General features: G+C 47.2%; 1 protein-coding gene across 4 annotated transcripts in view; it reads right to left on the reverse strand.

Annotated features, from left to right (window-relative positions):
- ADAM12 (ADAM metallopeptidase domain 12) overlaps positions 1-17,515 on the reverse strand; it is a 392,390-nt gene that overhangs the window by 127,571 nt on the left and 247,304 nt on the right. For all 4 annotated transcript variants that reach the window (XM_044935396.2, XM_044935395.2, XM_025273894.3 and 1 more), the window contains exons 4-5: positions 14,975-15,053; positions 799-875 (exon numbers count right to left, since the gene is read on the reverse strand). In XM_044935396.2, coding sequence (XP_044791331.2) covers positions 799-875; positions 14,975-15,053 — 156 coding nt within the window. The remainder of the gene's footprint in view (positions 1-798; positions 876-14,974; positions 15,054-17,515) is intronic.

Below are 17,515 nucleotides of genomic sequence, written 5' to 3' on the forward strand. Positions count from 1 at the left end.
CTTCATCTTCATGATTTAAACCTAGTTAGTTAATATCACCAGAGAAGGCAATGGCACCCCACTCCAGTACTCTTGCCTGGAAAATCCCATGGATGGAGGAGCCTGGTGGGCCGCAGTCCATGGGGTCGCTAAGAGTTGGACACTACTGAGCGACTTCACTTTCCCTTTTCACTTTCATGCATTGGAGAAGGAAATGGCAACCCACTCCAGTGTTCTTGCCTGGAGAATCCCAGGGACGGGGGAGCCTGGTGGGCTGCCGTCTATGGGGTTGCACAGAGTCGGACACGACTGAAGCGACTTAGCAGCAGCAGCAGTTAATATCACTGGTTTGGCCACACCTGTACTTGGCTCACCTGCATCTGTGCTCAGTCAGTTGCTTGCTTTGTCTCCTAGTAAGAAGAGGCCCTTTTCATTTTTATGAAGCAAGCAGTTGAAATGCAGATACCTAATGTCCTTTTTTTTTCACACCAGAAATTGTTTAGCATGGAGCCACATGGACAAAAGATCATCCCCAAATCCTTGGATGCTGTAAAGCAGCCAATGTACAGGCCTGAGGATGACCTTGAAAGAGGGGCAGCCAAGGAAGGCACGCTGCAGTGGGGGGGGGTGCGGTGGGGACAGACAGGGTGGTCCTGAGGAGGTGGGGGGCACGGGGCTTTCAAGTTGTCACGAGAGGACTCCTGGGTCCTGTGGAGGCGAGGCCTACCCACTGCTGTATTCCTTTAGAGCGACTGGAGAAGGGGGAGGCCCGTGGTAGCTGTGCTTAAGAGCGGACTTGTCACCATCAAGGTCACTTACCTGAGACCAGAACAAGTGCTGAGACTGACCGCCGATCCCGAAGAGCCATGCACGCGCCCATGGTAGTAACAGTGGCCCTGAAAAGACGAGACAGCCACTCAGTCACGATGCCGTCCTGCCCACTCACAATAAAACCACCATCTCCAACCACCTTGCTTTCAGCAATGGAATCCCTTTGGCATAAGATATTGAACCAGCAGTCTTAATGTTTCATGCCAGCCCCACGTGACCCAGCCAGGATCCATGGCAGGAATATCTGATTTGCTTAAGAGATTATCAGTAGGGTCTTTAATCACATCCTGGTTTCATTTTTGTCTCTCTGAAACCCTTCAGGAAAGCCCTGATGCAGAAGGTTTGACACAGTCCAGCAGCTGAACAAATCACACGGCCATTGCCATTTCCCACTCGTGTAAATTGTCTTTTGTAATGAGACGAGGAACCGTATGGGGTATTTAAGCACACTGTGAAATGCAATAAAGTGAGGCCTAAATCTATGACTTAGGAAAACAGAAGAGGAGATGGGAGGAAGGCGGGGTGAGGAGAGAGAGAGGGTTCCTGGATGAATTGCCCAACTGAGAGCAGAGAGGCTCTCCTAGCGGGAGAGAAAAATAAGAAGGTCTTCTGAGGCAAAAATCCCTGGGTGACGTGCCTGCAAGATTCAATTTCTTTAATCATGTCATTTGCCAAAAGAAATCACAGCATGGACACCTCCTCAGTGAAGACAGATACCTGTCCGGAATCAAGGTTAATTTTATCGTTGAACAAAGGTTACGTTGCAGCCCCAATTAAGTGGCTGGCTGGCTAAGTGCACTCAGCGCTCCTCATTGAAGGCATCCAAAGTCCACCGGCGTGTGGTCCCCAGCAGTGGGCTGAGTCTTCCAAGCGGCAGGGGAAGTGGGCGCTGGAGTTTCAGCCTCAGCATACAGCTCCTTCAGTCAGGGACTCACTTTTCCAGGGCAGGGCTGGGTGTCCCGTTGTCCTGCCTGATAGAGACAACGTTCCAAAGACCACCTTGACTGTGCTAAGCAAGGGGACTGGAGGAGACTGGGTGGCCAGGGAAATCTGATGATACCGTGGGAAAGGGGCCACGATGATCTCTTTGTCAATGAACCGAGGACAAACTTTTGGGATCATCTGAAAGGCAGGAGATGGGAGTGCTGCAGGGCACTTGTTCTTTGGACTTTCTCTTGTGGATTCTGGAAGTCCTTTACATATTCAGGATACTAACACTTTGCCTGTTACTCTGTAAGAAACGTCTTTTTACCTGACTCACGGTATCTTTTGTTGTACAGACTTTCCAGTTCTCCTAAAGTCAAATTGATACACCTTGGGTATTACTTTAGATGGCTTTCTTCAAGGTTATTCAGATGTCCTCTCTTGTTTTCTTCTGTTTCTGTAGTCTGAGGATTAGCTCTTTAAATTGGAATTTTTTCTTGTGTAGGTGTGAAGTTGCAATCTAACTTGCCCCATGAACCACGAGCCAGCTGTCCTTCACCACCATATTTCTCTTCTTAGTCCCCTTGTCGTGTATTGAATAACCACACACGTATCTGGCTCTGCCTCTGTTCTCTGGGCTAGACCACTGAGGCAGACCTCTCTCAGTCCATTCCTGAGCCGTCACCACACTGTTCCAATTCCTATTTTTCTATAGGAACATTTTGATATCAGAGCAAGTTCTCTCTTTCGATTGTGATTCCTTTCACGTACCATAAAATCACCCTTTTAAAAGCATGCTACTACGGGCATTACGACCGTCACAATGTTGTGCCACATCACATCTAATTCCACAACATTTTCATCATCCACAGAAACCTCACACCCATTAGCAGTCACTTTCCATTACGCCCCACCCCCAGCAACCACTAAACTACTTCCTGTCTCTACGAATCTGCCTCTTCTGTTCATTCCATGTAAGTGGAATTGTACATAATGTGGCCTTTTGTGTTTGACTTCCTTCACTTAGCATAGTGTTATCAAGTCCATTCACATTGTAGCATTGAAATGAGTATTGGTACTTCATTCCTTTTCATTGCTGAATAAAATGACGTTGTGAACTTAGTCGTGTCTAACTCTGTGACCCCATGGACTGTAGCCTGCCAAGCTTCTCTGTCCATGGGATTTCCCAGGCAAGAATACTAGGGTGGGTTGACATTTCCCCTTCCAGGTAATCTTCCTGACCCAGGGATTGAACTCAAGTCTCCAGCATTGGTAGGCAGATTTTTTTTTTTTTTTTTCCACTGAGCCACCAGGGAAGCCCAAAATGATGTTGTAGGGATATACCAAATTTTGTTTTCCCATTCAACACTTGATGGGAATTTGGGCTGTTTCCACTTTCTGGCTATTTTGAATAGTGCTGCCATGAACATGTGCCTACAAGTTTTAGTGTGGACATGTTTTTTGGTTCTCTTGGGTATATACTGTGGTAGGTATATGGTTACAAATGGGTAGGTGGGATTGCTAGATTTTATGGTGACTCTGTCAACATTGTGAAGCACTGCTGGACTTTTTTTCCAAGCAGCTGAACCATTTTGCATTCTCGGAGTGTGGGAGGAATGTGCAAACTTCGCATCCTTGGAGTGTGGGAGGAATGTGCAAACTTCACATCCTTTCCCACACATGCTATTGTCTACGCCATTGATTACGTCCGTCCTAGTGTATGTGAAGTAGTATCTCTCTGTGGTTTTGATTTTCATAATGACTTAAAATGTTGAACATCCTTTTTTGGCTGTGCTGCATGGCATGTGGGATCCTGGTTTCCCAACCAGGGATAGAACCTGCACCCCCTGTACTGGGAGCTCAGAATCCTAACACCTGGACCGCCAGGGAGGTCCCCGAACATCCTTTCATATGCTTATTGGCCATTGGTCTATCTTCTCTGGAGAAATGTCTACTCAAATCCTTTCCCTGCTTTTTAACTGGGTTTCTGTCTTTTCGTTGTTGAGATGAAAGAGTTCTTTATGTAACCTGGATACTAGACCTTATGTGATTTGAAAATACTTTCTCCCACTTTGTGTGTTGTTCTCTCACTTTCTTGATGTATTTTGAAGCACAAAAGCGGATCACTTTGATGAGGTCCAAACTCTCTATTTTTTAATTTATTTGCTTATGCTTTATGTCCCATATCTGATAGACCCTTACCCAACCTAAGGTGATGAAGACTTATTTTTAAGAGTTCTGCAGGTTTAGCTCTTGCATTTAGATATTTGATTCACTTTGAATTAATTTTCATAAATGCTTAAAGTAGGGGTTGATTTTCATTCTTCTGCATGTGGATATCCAGATGCCCTGAACCATTTTTTAGAAATCTATTACTTCCCTAATTTGTCTTGGCAACCTTGCTGAGAGTGAGTTTTCTTTTGATCCTATTTTTCTTCAAAAGTTTCTACACTATTATAGGCTATTTTCTCTCTCAGGTGAATTTTAGAATCAAATTTTAAGCTCTGCAATAATCCTTTGAGTTTTCAGCTTGACTACTTAGAATGTATAGGTCGGTTAGTCAGGATTTTTAGTTTTCAAATAATGAGCTTTTCTATTCACATACATGGTATTTCTCTTCATACAATAAAGCCATTTTTTGCACCCTTTGGTCTAGTTTTAGATTTTTTTTTGGATGGCTTTGGAAAGTTTTCATTAGGTTTATGTCTAGGTATTGTATAGATTTGTTGATATCTCAAATAGGACCTTTTTTTCTATTTCATCTTATGCATGGTTATTTTTAGTGTAAAGGAAAGCTTTTTTATTTTTTAAAGTTGATCTTGTAGCAGACATTGCTGTTCGGCTATCTTATCAGCTTAATAGTTTGTGGCATATCTTGGATTTTTATATTGTTGATTAAACCTACCACAAACAATGAAAGCTTTGGGGGGCTCCTTTTTGACCCCCATACACTGTAGAGGAGTGGGGTGCCTAGTGTCCAGGGACAGAGGTGGGATGGGGAACCACCCAGAGAGCGGAAGCATATGTACAAAGATGGGTGATGGGGGAGAAGGACAGTTGAGGGAGGGCGTGCTAGAGGATTGGGTTGGCTAGAGGATTCAGGCACAGACGTAGACTCACTGCCCTTCTCCTCCCCCTGGCAAGAACATCCTTTTCAAACAGCACGTGGCTCAGGAAGGGGTGCGTGAAGGGCACTGATGGGGGACCCTGCACCCAGCCAGGCCACAGGCATCCAGGCAGCCCACGGGGGACCCTTGCTACCAGTCTGCCTCTTCAGTTTCCATGGCAAGTAACTTTTAAAAGGCTCCATGGACTGTCCCTCCCTCACCCAGGTAACTCTAGCTTTGGGTAGAGTTGGGAGTTATAACAATTCTAGAAACATGGGAGATTGTGCAACTGGAATGCAATGCCCCAGGGCATCAGGGGGGTGTGGTCCCCTCTGCACAGGGTTGGGGTGGGGTTCAGTCCTGGGCACCCAGGAGGCATGTGGGAGCTGAGACGACTCAGAAGGTGAAGCGACCCAGCTGGTGTTCTGTTTAGGCTGCCTGGGGAACCAGCATCACTCAGCTTTCAAACTACTTTTTTTGAGGGTCCTGTGCCTGAAATCATTTGCTCCCTTTTAGAGAACTGTGAAATACTGCTATCAGAAATCAAGTATTGGTTAAAAAATTAAAACCCAAATGGTGACAATAGTCTATAATGACTGACCTTTGAAATTTCAAACTCATTTATTCTCAGTCTCAATTTACTTTTTAATAGATTACTTATCAAATGTACTTTCAAATTAAATACTCACAAATATAAGCTCAATAAAACATGAGCTGAGAACAAATTAGTATAAAATTAATTTCCAGTTCAACAACGAGGATGAAGCATTGCTTATCAAAGAGGAGGGAGCACATCCCAGCTCTTGTACACCGGCCCTTAAACAACTCCAACTCTTAGTCAGTGCCAGAGTTAACACCTCATTTCTAGCTCTAACACGGCTTTCTGTTCACCTTCAGACAGTTGACTAGCAAGTCCATCTCTTACTCTTGACTTTTACTAGAACTCCAAATTCCAGATCCTCCATGACAATTACAATCTCATGAATTTCTTTTTTTAAAAACATGATTAAGTAAATGTGATTACATATTTATAAGGTAGTAAGTCATCATACAGGGCTTTCCTGGTGGCACAGTGGTAAAGAAGCCGCCTGTCAATGCAGGAGACCTGGGTTCGACCCCTGGGTCGGGAAGATTCGCCTGGAGAAGGAAACAGTCTCTTCAGTATTCTTGCCTGGGAAATCCCATGGACAGAGGAGCCTGGTGGGCTATGGTTCATGGGTTCACAAAGAGTCAGACATGGCTTAGCAACTAAACAACAAGTCATCATACAGACAAATTGACAAACCAGAGAGACAGACTCATCACACTAGGTGACACGAAATTGGTTGGGGAATTTGGCTCTGGGGAGTGGAGGTTTGGGGGGCTTTATGCCCTTTGGCATGGACAAGGAGGCCTGGCGTGCTGCGGTTCATGGGGTCGCAAACAGGCGGACATGACTGAGCGACTGAACTGAACTGAACTGATGCCCTTTGGCAGTGGCCCAGGTGGAGGGAAAAGTGCGGCAGCATCACATGGGGCCAGCGGTGTCCACTCAGCAAGGTCTCCAGGTGAGTGTGTGTCCCCATATCTGAGAGCCAGGCTGCCTCCCTTGGACTGATGCCAAGAGGCAGGAACCAGCCAGGCTGCATAGATTTGCAAACACACGGCCTGTTGGACCCGGATGTAGACACACATGTGAGGGACACAGGCATCCGTCATGTCTTGTAGGTGCCCCCAGGCCTGCTGGTTCTGTCGATCACAACAATTACCCCTGAAAACCTGCCATTCAGTTGCCTCCAGAGAGTCAAGCTGTGTGTCTCTTTCTATCACACTCGTGTCTCTAAACAACAAGACATCATCCTGTTCGCATAGTCGTCTTGGCCCAGTTCTGCTGACCCAATACATTCTCTTTCTACCAACAAAACATAACACAGAAAATAGTCCCAAACATGCATAACCACAAAATTACATCTTTTCCTCTACAAAACCTCTAACCATGTATTTTATATACTTATTACTTAACCTAATGCATTCCCCCCCACCCCAGTAAAATAAATTCTCCTTCTGTTTAATACTATCAATCAAATATAATAGCAGGGAGGAGGAATATGGAATAAGAAACCCTGAGCTTGAAAATAGTAGCCCTCAACTCTATGTAGTATGGGAAGTAAAATAAAAATTCTGTTACCCAACTCTCAGCGGACTAGAAAGAAAGGCATGTTATCTGCTAAATTGCTAACAAAAGTGGGCTGACGTTGGGATTAAAAAGGTCCTGTGAGCAAACAAATTCCATGAAGGAGTGAGCTGAACAAAAATGATTTGCAACGTTCTTTTCCTTGGGAACTGGGGAGCCCTCCCCCGCCACATGCAATGTGACCAACTGTCTCGATTTAGCGTTTGGATCACACTGTGTTCCACCTGGGAGGGAACTTCTGGCTCTTAAAGGTCGACCTTCCTTGAACAGATGCAGAAACCGAGGCCCTGACCGGTTAAATAACTGTCTCATGTCACAGAGCTGGTTCATGGCAGAAGAGGGACGAAAAACTAGGCCTCTCAACCCCAGGCCAGACAGCTTCCCTCCATGTCTTGCTGCTATGAACATGTGCCCTCATGAAGAAAACTGATCCCCCAAAATCCACACCTGGATGGAATGCTTTCTCAAGCACAGCTGGGCCTCATCCCCACATCACTCAGGGAATCCGAGGAAAGTCAAGTCATTTCCAAATGCAGAAAGATCTGAAGATGGGAGGGCTGTGAGTGTGAGTGAGTGTGTACTCACACGGGCATGTTTGTGTGTGCACAGGTTGCTCCACTGTGGTCCAGTCTTTCCTCCCTTGTACAGACCTTCAGGCCTCCACAAACCAAGTGTTTGCTTGAGACTAAAACAAGGTGAGAGTGCATTCGAGCAAAGAAAAAGTGACCTTGCAGCCCTGTGTGTTTCTGACGTGGCGATATTATGCTTTCCCCTGGAAGCTTCCCTTGGAGATTCCCAGGTGGTGCTACTGGTAAAGAACCCGCCTGCCGATGCAGGAGACATAAGACATGCAGGTTTGATCCCTGGGTGGGGAAGTCCCTGGAGGAGGGCATGGCAACTTGCTCCAGTGTTCTTGCCTGGAGAATCCCTTGTGGGCTACAGTCCATGGTGTCCCAAAGAGTCGGACACGACTGAAGTGACTTAGCATGCATGCCTTCCCCTGAGAGTGTATTGGACAGATTGTTGAGAAGTCAGCACACCCATGCTCTCTGGCCCATGTCTGCCCCATCTTTAACCATCTCTGCCCTCAGATATAATAATCGCTGCTCCCAGCTCTAAACCATCTCTGCCCCCAACTCTAGCAAGTACCATGTCCATTTAAAAGACTAGGAAGGACCAACCTCAGGGCCATCACATTACTGTTTGGTGCTGGAATTCAGCACTAGAGGATGCAGGTTACAAAACTGCTCACAATCTTTGAGACCACCCTGCAGACTCAGCCTGGAAACAGCGAGTCTGCAATAGTGAGAATGCTGAATCGACCCAGAGCTGGAAGTCTTATGGTTTGAGACGCCGCCTCCATTTCTACTTTGTGAAATGGGATTGAGACTTGCTGCCCAGGGTCTTAGGGATCAAATCAATCTGTGAAATATGTGTCACTGTCACCGATCTGGGATATGACAACATGTACTTAAACCCATTATGCTTTAAGCACTGGGTTCTGCCTATCTAGTTCCCTCTGTGCTGGGCCCTAGGGGCTCGAGTCATTTTGCTGAATGAATGAATGAACACGTGCAGGAGAAGCTGACCCCTGAGAAAGCAGAGGGTGTGATTTTCTCACACTCCTGCACTAGCTCTTAACTCCCAGCTCCCAACTTCTTGGCAGTCATGCAGAACTTTGTGTGGATGGATGAACAGGAGTCGGAGGGGCATGGCAGGAGGTGGTGCAGAGGAGCTGAGGCCAGTGGCCCCTCATGGAGACACACACCTGCAGAGCCCAGCTCCGGACATAGCTCCATGGACCCCTTTCTTGCCCACAGCTCCCTTTCTCCTTCCGTCATCCTGATACCAGAAGGACCTCAGAAGAATAGATGGTCCAGGGGGGTTAAGAGAGGTTGTGAATCCATCATCAAAGCAGAGCAGTGGCTACCACGGGCTTGCTCTTCTAGAAGTCTGACTGTGTGTCTGGTTCATACTCACGTTCCCAGCTGGTTCAAGGCTCAGGCTCAGATTTCAGCCAGCAGCCTGCCTCCCTGCCTGCAATCCCAACCTCTACACCCACTGCTTCCACACCGAAGGCTGTCCTAGCCCCCTCTCTCCTGACACCTTTAGAGAAGGTGAGTCAGCACACCTGGGGTGCTGGTGGGGATGCAGTGCACTTTCCACATGGATTTGGCTCTGCCATTGCCTAGCTCCTAAAGCATCCTTGTCACGGATTCATCATGTCACCTGTGGTCAGATGGCATGTTCCTTGAGGATGGGGACCGTGTCCCCTCCATCTTGCACAGCACTGTGGGGCACTGGGGCTTCCTCAGTTCCCGTGGGCTTCAGAGTAGGACACTCAGCAAATTCCCAGAGGGCTCCTGGCCTCTCCCTGTATCCCAGGACAGCAGGCGAGCCAGGCATCTTCTCCCCTCCTTCAGATGCATGTGCCAGGTATCTCTCTTCACAGCAAATACCAGCCCATTCCTGAAGTTGCCTCACTACAGTTTTATAGACTGAATTCCATGACAGAAGCACCACGGCCAGGGAGATAGAACAGACCCCTGTGTTTGCATCATAGTGGTTAGGAGCTCAGATCCTAGACTCAGGTTGTGTGAATTTGAATCCTTACTAGCTAGGAGCTTGGTCTGCCTACTGAAGCCCTCTGTGTCTCAGATTATTCAGCTTGGTATAAAAATAACATATTGGGAGTGTCAAACAACCAAGGACACATAAAGCCCTTGGCACAACGCCTGGCATAGTGTTGGTGCTTACTCCATGTCACCGTGGGCACTCAAGAACACTTGTTGTTGAGTGAGTGTGTGTGTGTGTGAATGAATGAGTGAATTCATGTATGAAAAGGTAAGGCATGTCACCATCATGGGATTCCCATGGGAAGACTGGTCTCAGAACTTTGGACTTGCGGACCGGGGAGGGATCGAGGAAGCTACCGATGATCTGGGAGGATCAAAATACGAGTGAAACAGGGGATGGCATAAATAGAAGGATGTTCTAGAAGGATCATGTAGGCAGCAGTGGCAGCTGGAATACACGTAGGAGAGATGAAAAGCAGGGAGAAATTTCAGGTGGCCAGAACATCTTCCAGCTGAGAAGTGAGCTGGGCTGCAGCTGCTGCGGCGTCAGTGGGTCAGGGAGGAGGGATAAGACGGTTGTGAAGGTGGACATCACTTTGGGACATGGTGAGGACCTGAGGGGAGGAGGGGGTGTCTAGTGCCTCAGTCAACGAGAGGACATGTCCAAACCTCCAGAAACAATAAGCATATGTTGCTTTTATAATTACAAAAACAATGACTTTTCCCTTTGTCCAACACCCACCTTCCCCCACTCCTTGGAGTACAGTTCTGATGAGTGAACTGTTTCATTTGCTTAAAGAAAACCCGCAGCCCTCAACAGCCTGTCCTTCCAGCAGAAACCCTTTCAGGGAACTCATAGCCTCCTATTGTCTTTCGTAGGGGTGGGGTGGGGGTGGGGGGTGGAGAGACAAGGATGCAGCTTTGGGGGTTTTGTTTCTATTGAATCAGGCTGCGAAACAAGAAGAAATGTGCTGACTCACGCCACTTTCCCCCCAAGTCAGCACACAGTGAATTTCACTAAATTTAAAATTATATATAAAATAAGAACCACTTTTTGGCTAGCATCTTTCTTTCTCAAATTTAATCTCTCAACAATCAGTATAAGCTGGTTGACAGGCAGACTAGTGGCTGATTTAATTTTGGAATTGGTCCCTTGTCTTTTCTCTCTCTGTTGTTCAGACAGGACAAAATACCGGTGGCTCAAACCTTTGCTGGCCACATCTAAGGAAATTGTGTCCTACACCATCTCTTTTAATAAAGCCTGTGGGAGACAATGCACGTGACATTTCCGCTGTTTACACCCCAAAAGTCAGCTCTGGGGAAGGCCAGAATGGGCCTCCAGAAAGTCTCCTACGTGTTCTCAGCACTTTGGTCCAAACATATCCTTCTGTTCTGTGTGTGTTAACAAAGAACCTTCCCAGTGCCAGGCCCCATGGCTGCCACAGAGAATAAAAACAGACAAGAGAACCCACACGGGGCTAGAGGGTGGAGACTGACATAATTCTGAGAATCACAGACTGAATTAATAAAATCTGTGCTGAGTGCACCGAAGGACAGGTTAAGGGGCTTAATCTAGTCTAAGGAATCATGGAAGGCTTCATGGAAGAAGGGCCATGTCAACCAAGAATACCAGCACAGGTTGCTACTCGCCCCTCCCAAGGGAAGTCAGTGCACCAGCAATTGCTTGTATCTGAGATGGGCCCTCCTCTTTTGTGGTCCCCACCCTTGTCTTGGATTTCAGGCTCATACACCTGTCTCCCCACTGAACACCCTCACTTGACTGTCCCACCACAAACTCAAAAGGGACAAACCTGTATTCACTGTGCCCTCTGCCTTCTAAAACCAACAGCTGCTCCTTCAGGATGCCACTGAGAAGCCACTTACCTGTCTTAAGCAGGAGGGATTTTAGTTTTCTTTAGTTTCTTTAGAGGTATCTTTAGTTTTCTTCCCACCCCCTTGTGTTTTCACTCTGGAACTTTTATTGGACCTAGGTTCTCTTCTCTTTAAAATATTTCAGACTTTTCTCCAACTTTTCTATCATCTCGCATTCCTGAAGGTGCTAATTCTCTCCTTTCCCTTGTCACTTATGCTGGATTTTGCTAATTGTGTGTTCCATCATTTTGACTTTGGGTTATCTTTCATAATATTCTTCTTCCTTTTTGTTGTTGACATGGGAACCTTATGTAATCTGGCTGTAGAAATATCCTTTGGTTCAGTTCAGTCGCTCAATTGTGTCCAATTTTTTATGACCCCATGGACTGCAGCACTCCGGGCCTCCCTGTCCTTCACCATCTCCTGGAGTCTGCTCAAACTCATGTCCATTGAGTCGGTGATGCCATCCAAACATCCCATCCTGTCGTCCTCTTCTCCTCCCGCCTTCAATCTTTCCCAGCATCAGGGTCTTTTCCAATAAGTCAGTTCTTCGCATCAGGTGGCCAAAGTATTGGAATTTCGATTTTAGTATCAGTCCTTCCAATGAATATTCAGGACTGATTCCCTTGAGGATTGACTGGTTGGATCTCCTTGCAGTCCAAGGGACTCTCAAGAGTCTTCCCCAACGCTACAGTTCAAAAACATCAATTCTTTGGGGCTGCCGTCTATGGGGTCGCACAGAGTTGGACACGACTGAAGTGACGCAGCAGCAGCAGCAGCAGCAGCAGCAGCAGCTTTCTTTATAGTCCAACTCTCACATCCATACATGACTACTGGAAAAACCCATAGCTTTGACTAGACGGATCTTTGTCGGCAAAGTAATGTCTCTGCTTTTTAATATGCTGTCTAGGTTGGTCAAAGAAATATCCCTGCTGCTGCTGCTGCAACTGCTAAGTCACTTCAGTTGTGTCTGACTCTGTGCGACCCCATGGACTGCAGCCTACCAGGCTTCTACGTCCATGGGATTCTCCAGGCAAGAACACTGGAGTGGGTTGCCATTTCCTTCTCCAATGCATGAAAGTAGAAAGTGAAAGTGAAGTCGCTCAGTCGTGTCTGACTCTTAGCAACCCCATGGACTGCAGCCTACCAGGCTCCTCCATCCATGGGTTTTTCTGGGCAACAGTACTGGAGTGGGCTGCCATTGCCTGCTCTGAAATATCCCTAGAGAACTATTTTTAGTTGGCTTCAGCTTGGCCCCAGGGGATCCAGCACAGCTGACTTGGGACCACTTTTGAGGTCAGTACACTGAATGGGAGTCCCATCCCTATGCTGGTTTTAGAATTTGGGCACCAGTCCACCCTGTTTCAAATGTACACTTTATGGGACCAGCTGGGCTTTCACTTTCTCTATTTTTTATGAAATTGTTGTTCACTCCAGGACACCTGGAGACAATTCTCTCTGTTTCCCCTTCTTTGGACTGGGGTTTTCCTTGTCCTTTTTTTTTCACAGAGGAAGCACTTCTCTGGGGGCCTAACTTTTGTGGGATTCTCAATGCTTCTCTGATGGCTCAGTGGCTAAAGAATCCACTTGCAATGCAGGAGACAGAGGAGACGCGGGTTCGATCTCTGGGCTGGGAAGATTCCCTGGAGGAGGAAATGGCAACTCCCTCCAGTATTCTTGCGTGGAAGAGAGCCATGGACGGAGGAGCCCGGTGGGCTACAGTCCATGGGGTCACAAAGAGTCGGACATGACTGAGGGACTGACACTTTCACTTTCAATTTCAGATGCCCACTTCTCTTGTCCCAACCCCCAAGCACTGAAGCATTGGGTCTCCTCTCTAAGTCCTGAATAGCCCATTGGGGTCCTATGACCTCAGTTCACCAGCCCAGTACTCTGAGCTTACATCCCTGCTTTCTTTCTTTTTTATTCCTTTTTTTTTAACTTTTTGTTTTTCACTCGAGTATAGCTGATTAACAATGTTGTGATAGTTTCAGATGGACAGCAAAGGGATTTAACCATACATACACCTGTATCCAATTTCCCCCAGATTCCCCTCATTCCCAGAGATTTATCTGACTCTCTCAAGCTTGCTCAGGCATGATAAAAATTCTTATATGCCTTTTTTTTAACCCAAGGTTTTCAGGTGCTTTCTTTGGGCAACAGTTCACTCTGTATACTCCTGGAAATCTGAAGCTAACGGTTTGGAAGTGCCAAACACGTGATAAAGAAAAGTGTTGGCATAATGCAGAGAAGGGAGAATTTGCTGCCTACGATGGAAAGCCTTTCAGTGCGTGTGTGTGTGTGTGTGTTAGTCACTCAGTTGTGTCTGATTCTGTGACCCTATAGACTGTAGCCCACCAGGTTCCTCTGTCCATGGAATTCTCCAGGCAAGAATACTGGAGCCAGTTGCCATGTCCTCCTCCAGGGGATCATCTTGATCCAGGGATAGACCCAAGTCTCCTGCATTGCAGGCAGATTCTTTACCATCTGAGCCACCAGTTCAGTTCAGTTCAGTTGCTCAGTCATGTCCGACTCTTTGTGACCCCATGAACTGCAGCACGCCAGGCCTCCCTGTCCATCACCAACTCCCGGAGTTCACCCAAACCCATGTCCATCGAGTTGGTGATCCCATCCAACCATCTCATCCTCTCTCGTCCCCTTCTCCTCCTGCCCTCAATCTTTCCCAGCATCAGGGTCTTTTCAAATGAGTCAGCTCTTCGCATCTTTGGAAGTGCCAAACATGTGATAAAGAAAAGTGTTGGCATAATGCAGGTGGCCAAAGTATTGGAGTTTCAGCTTCAACACCAGTCCTTCCAATGAACACCCAGGACTGAGCCACCAAGGGAGCCCTAAAATTATTCTTTTTAAAACAAACACCCATAGCTATTTAAAACATGTAACCATCAGTCTTCAGAGGCAACAACTCTCTTTAATGCCCACATTCACACCTGGGGCTGAGCACAATAGACGTTTGCTATAGGAATAAACAAAATTAACACCCTAAGTTACACAGAAAACTTCAGATATCAGAAAAGCCAAGAGCCGATAAATGTCACATACCAGTAACAACCAAGATACAGGATCATAGTAATATGGCGGCTACATTTATGACAGGTTAAGCAGAGTCAGTTTTCCTTTGAATTTCTTTAAGGGTCTTACAAGTTTAATGCTGCCAAGTTCAGCCTGGGGATGACAGCTTTCTGAATCAACTTTCATTTGGGGTCAGTTTCCTGGAAGGATTTGCCTGGCTTAGCATCCCATCATTTTTAGCAGGTGGATTCAATGTCAGCCTGCAATAAAGCTGTACCTTCAAGGACTGCCCTGGCACATACCTGGCCAAAGTCAAGTTTTTATGGAGTTACAATGGAATGGCCAAACAGTAAGAGATGCCCAAGCTCTTCCGGGGTCTAACGGAAGGATCTGGGCAGGTGAATTTGCTGAGGATAAAACAGCTACGGAGTTTAAGCACAGATCTGATTGCATAGTATCCTGATGGTCCATGCAGGACTTACTGTGTAATTTCGGATGAGAGAGATGTCCGTGCCATCCTGTAGATAGTGGGTTTCCGTGAAACTGCTGGCGATGAGACCTCTGTGGAAAAATAAAAACCACATAAACCTGAGTGTAGATTCGCGTTGATATGTTGCCCGTATCTAGGCTGGACGGCGGCAAGGGTCCAACTCTCTCCTCACTGTACAGATGACCCTATGAGGCTCCCTCGGGCCTTCAACCTATTCAGGTTATCAGAGGAGAGCCAGGAGACTCAGCATGCGCTCTGAACAGCAGCCCCTATGGCACATGTGGTGCCCTCCTCACCCCTCTCGTCTCAGTCCTCCAACACAGGCAGGTGTGTGTACACGTGTGCACATGTGCACAAGTGCACACACACATGCAACGCTTTTATGAACAGCACATGTACATTTTTTGTGTGATGAAAATTCTTAGGATTTATTCTCTTAATAACTTACACATATAACATACAGCAGTATTCATTATAGTTGGCAGAAACTCAGAAGAGGCCCACCCTTCTGAAGTCACATGGCCTCACTATCTAGAATCAGCAGCTAAGCTCCCCATCGGGAAACATAATTTTGGATCCACAATACTGGCCCGCTAATTCTCCCACAGGTGAGGGAGCCAGCTGTCAATATTAAAATGTCAAAGAAGTGTTTCATACAATGATGAAATGTTAGAAAGAGTGCTGTAGGCAGGGGGGGAAATGACTTTGGTCATACTGAAATACTGAATTTCTAAGATGAATTGGTAGAGGAGCAAAAACCTCTAACTAAAATGGCCTGCGATTTACTAGACCTTCACTGAAGGCAGCAAAGCCTGAGTTTGCTTAGGTTTTAAACTACTCTGTGCTTTCTTCTGTCATACGTGCATTCTGTCCTTCTCAACATTGCTGCCACAAGTATTTCCTGTGCACCTACTACGTGCTGGGTACACTGCCCAGTGAGGTGACAGAGCACAGTACAGGGCAGGGAGGGCTGTCACAGAGGCAGAAACAGAGTCTTCCTGGCTGAACAGACGCACAGCAGGTGGAGCGCAGGGAAAAGGGAAGGCTTTACAGAGAGCAGAGGAGGAGTCTGCGGGCAAAACTGGGCTGGGAGAAGGGGGTTCCAGGCAGAGGACGGCAAGGCCAGGAGACCCGAGGGTCTGGAATCTGGGTAGTCAGGTTGGTGGGAGGCAGGGGAAAAGCTCTAAACACCTCTGCATTTTATCAGTCTGGGCACTAATGAGTTGTTGTGAGATTGTTATGTCATGTCCAACTCTAATTGCAGTTGGTGATGGACAGGGAAGCCTACAGTCCATGGGGTTGCAAAGAGTCAGACACGACTGAGAGACTGAACTGAACTGAGGCTTCCCTGTCCTTCACTGTCTCCCGGAGTTTGCTCAAACTCATGTCCATTGAGTCGGTGATGCCATCCAACCATCTCATCCTCTGTCACCCCCTTCTCCTTTTGCCTTCTCATAAATGGCATCCCACTCCAGTACTCTTGCCTGGAAAATCCCATGGATAGAGGAACCTGGTAGGCTGCAGTCCATGCTAAGGGTCGGACACGACTGAGCAACTTCACTTTCACTTTTCACTTTCATGCATTGGAGAAGGAAATGGCAACCCACTCCAGTGTTCTTGCCTGGAGAATCCCAGGGATGGGGAAGCCTGGTGGGCTGCCGTCTATGGGGTCGCACAGAATCAGACACGACTGAAGTGACTTAGCAGCAGCAGCAAGTGGAGAGTGTTTTAAACACTGGACTCTGCAGGAGGTGACAACACAGTGACGATGCTGTCCAACCCTCCTGTCCAGGGAATGCATGTCACACTGCTCAGTTCTTCCGGGGTCACTCCATCCCCAACCCCACGATGAACCTGGGACCCAAGCGAACCCATCTCTAGTCTTGCCTGCAGCCTGCCTGGAGCTGGGGAATCTGGAGAAGCAGACTTTCCTCTTTGCTCTCAGAGCTTCACACAAATGCACTCAAGGCTTCCTCCAGCTTGTGCCCTGGGTGCAGGAGGACATGGCCCTGGGAACACCCAGCTGTCACCAGCTGTGACACGGGACAAAAAGGGTAGTCTTCCAAGTGCCTCGGGGGTCCAGTTGGGCTCTACTTCTCCTCAATCAAACCCTGTCTTTTGCTTCAGCTGGTTCTGGTTGGGCTTTACAACCAAAGTCCTGATCAATATTGTTGTTGTTTAGTAGCTAACTCATATCCGACTCTTCTGTGACCCCATGGACTGTAGCCCATGAGGCTCCTCTGTTTACAGGATTCTCCAGGCAAGAATATGGGGTGGGTTGCCATTTCCTTCTCCAGGCAATCTTCCTGATCCAGAGATTGAACCCGTGTCTCCTGCACTGGCAGGCAGATTCTTTACCGCCGAGCCAGCAGGGAAGCCTGCCCTGATCAATATGGGAGAAATCAAAGCTGCAGTGCTGCAAATGTAACAGATGAGAGATAGGGTCCCCTTACAAAGTCAGATCCCTTCAGACTCTCTCCAGCCAAGTCCAGAATTGAGAATCCTCTCCCACTTTTATGTGGGTTTCAATCTC

Source organism: Bubalus bubalis, chromosome 23 (genome assembly GCF_019923935.1).
Source record: "Bubalus bubalis isolate 160015118507 breed Murrah chromosome 23, NDDB_SH_1, whole genome shotgun sequence".
Taxonomy (NCBI): domain Eukaryota; kingdom Metazoa; phylum Chordata; class Mammalia; order Artiodactyla; family Bovidae; genus Bubalus; species Bubalus bubalis.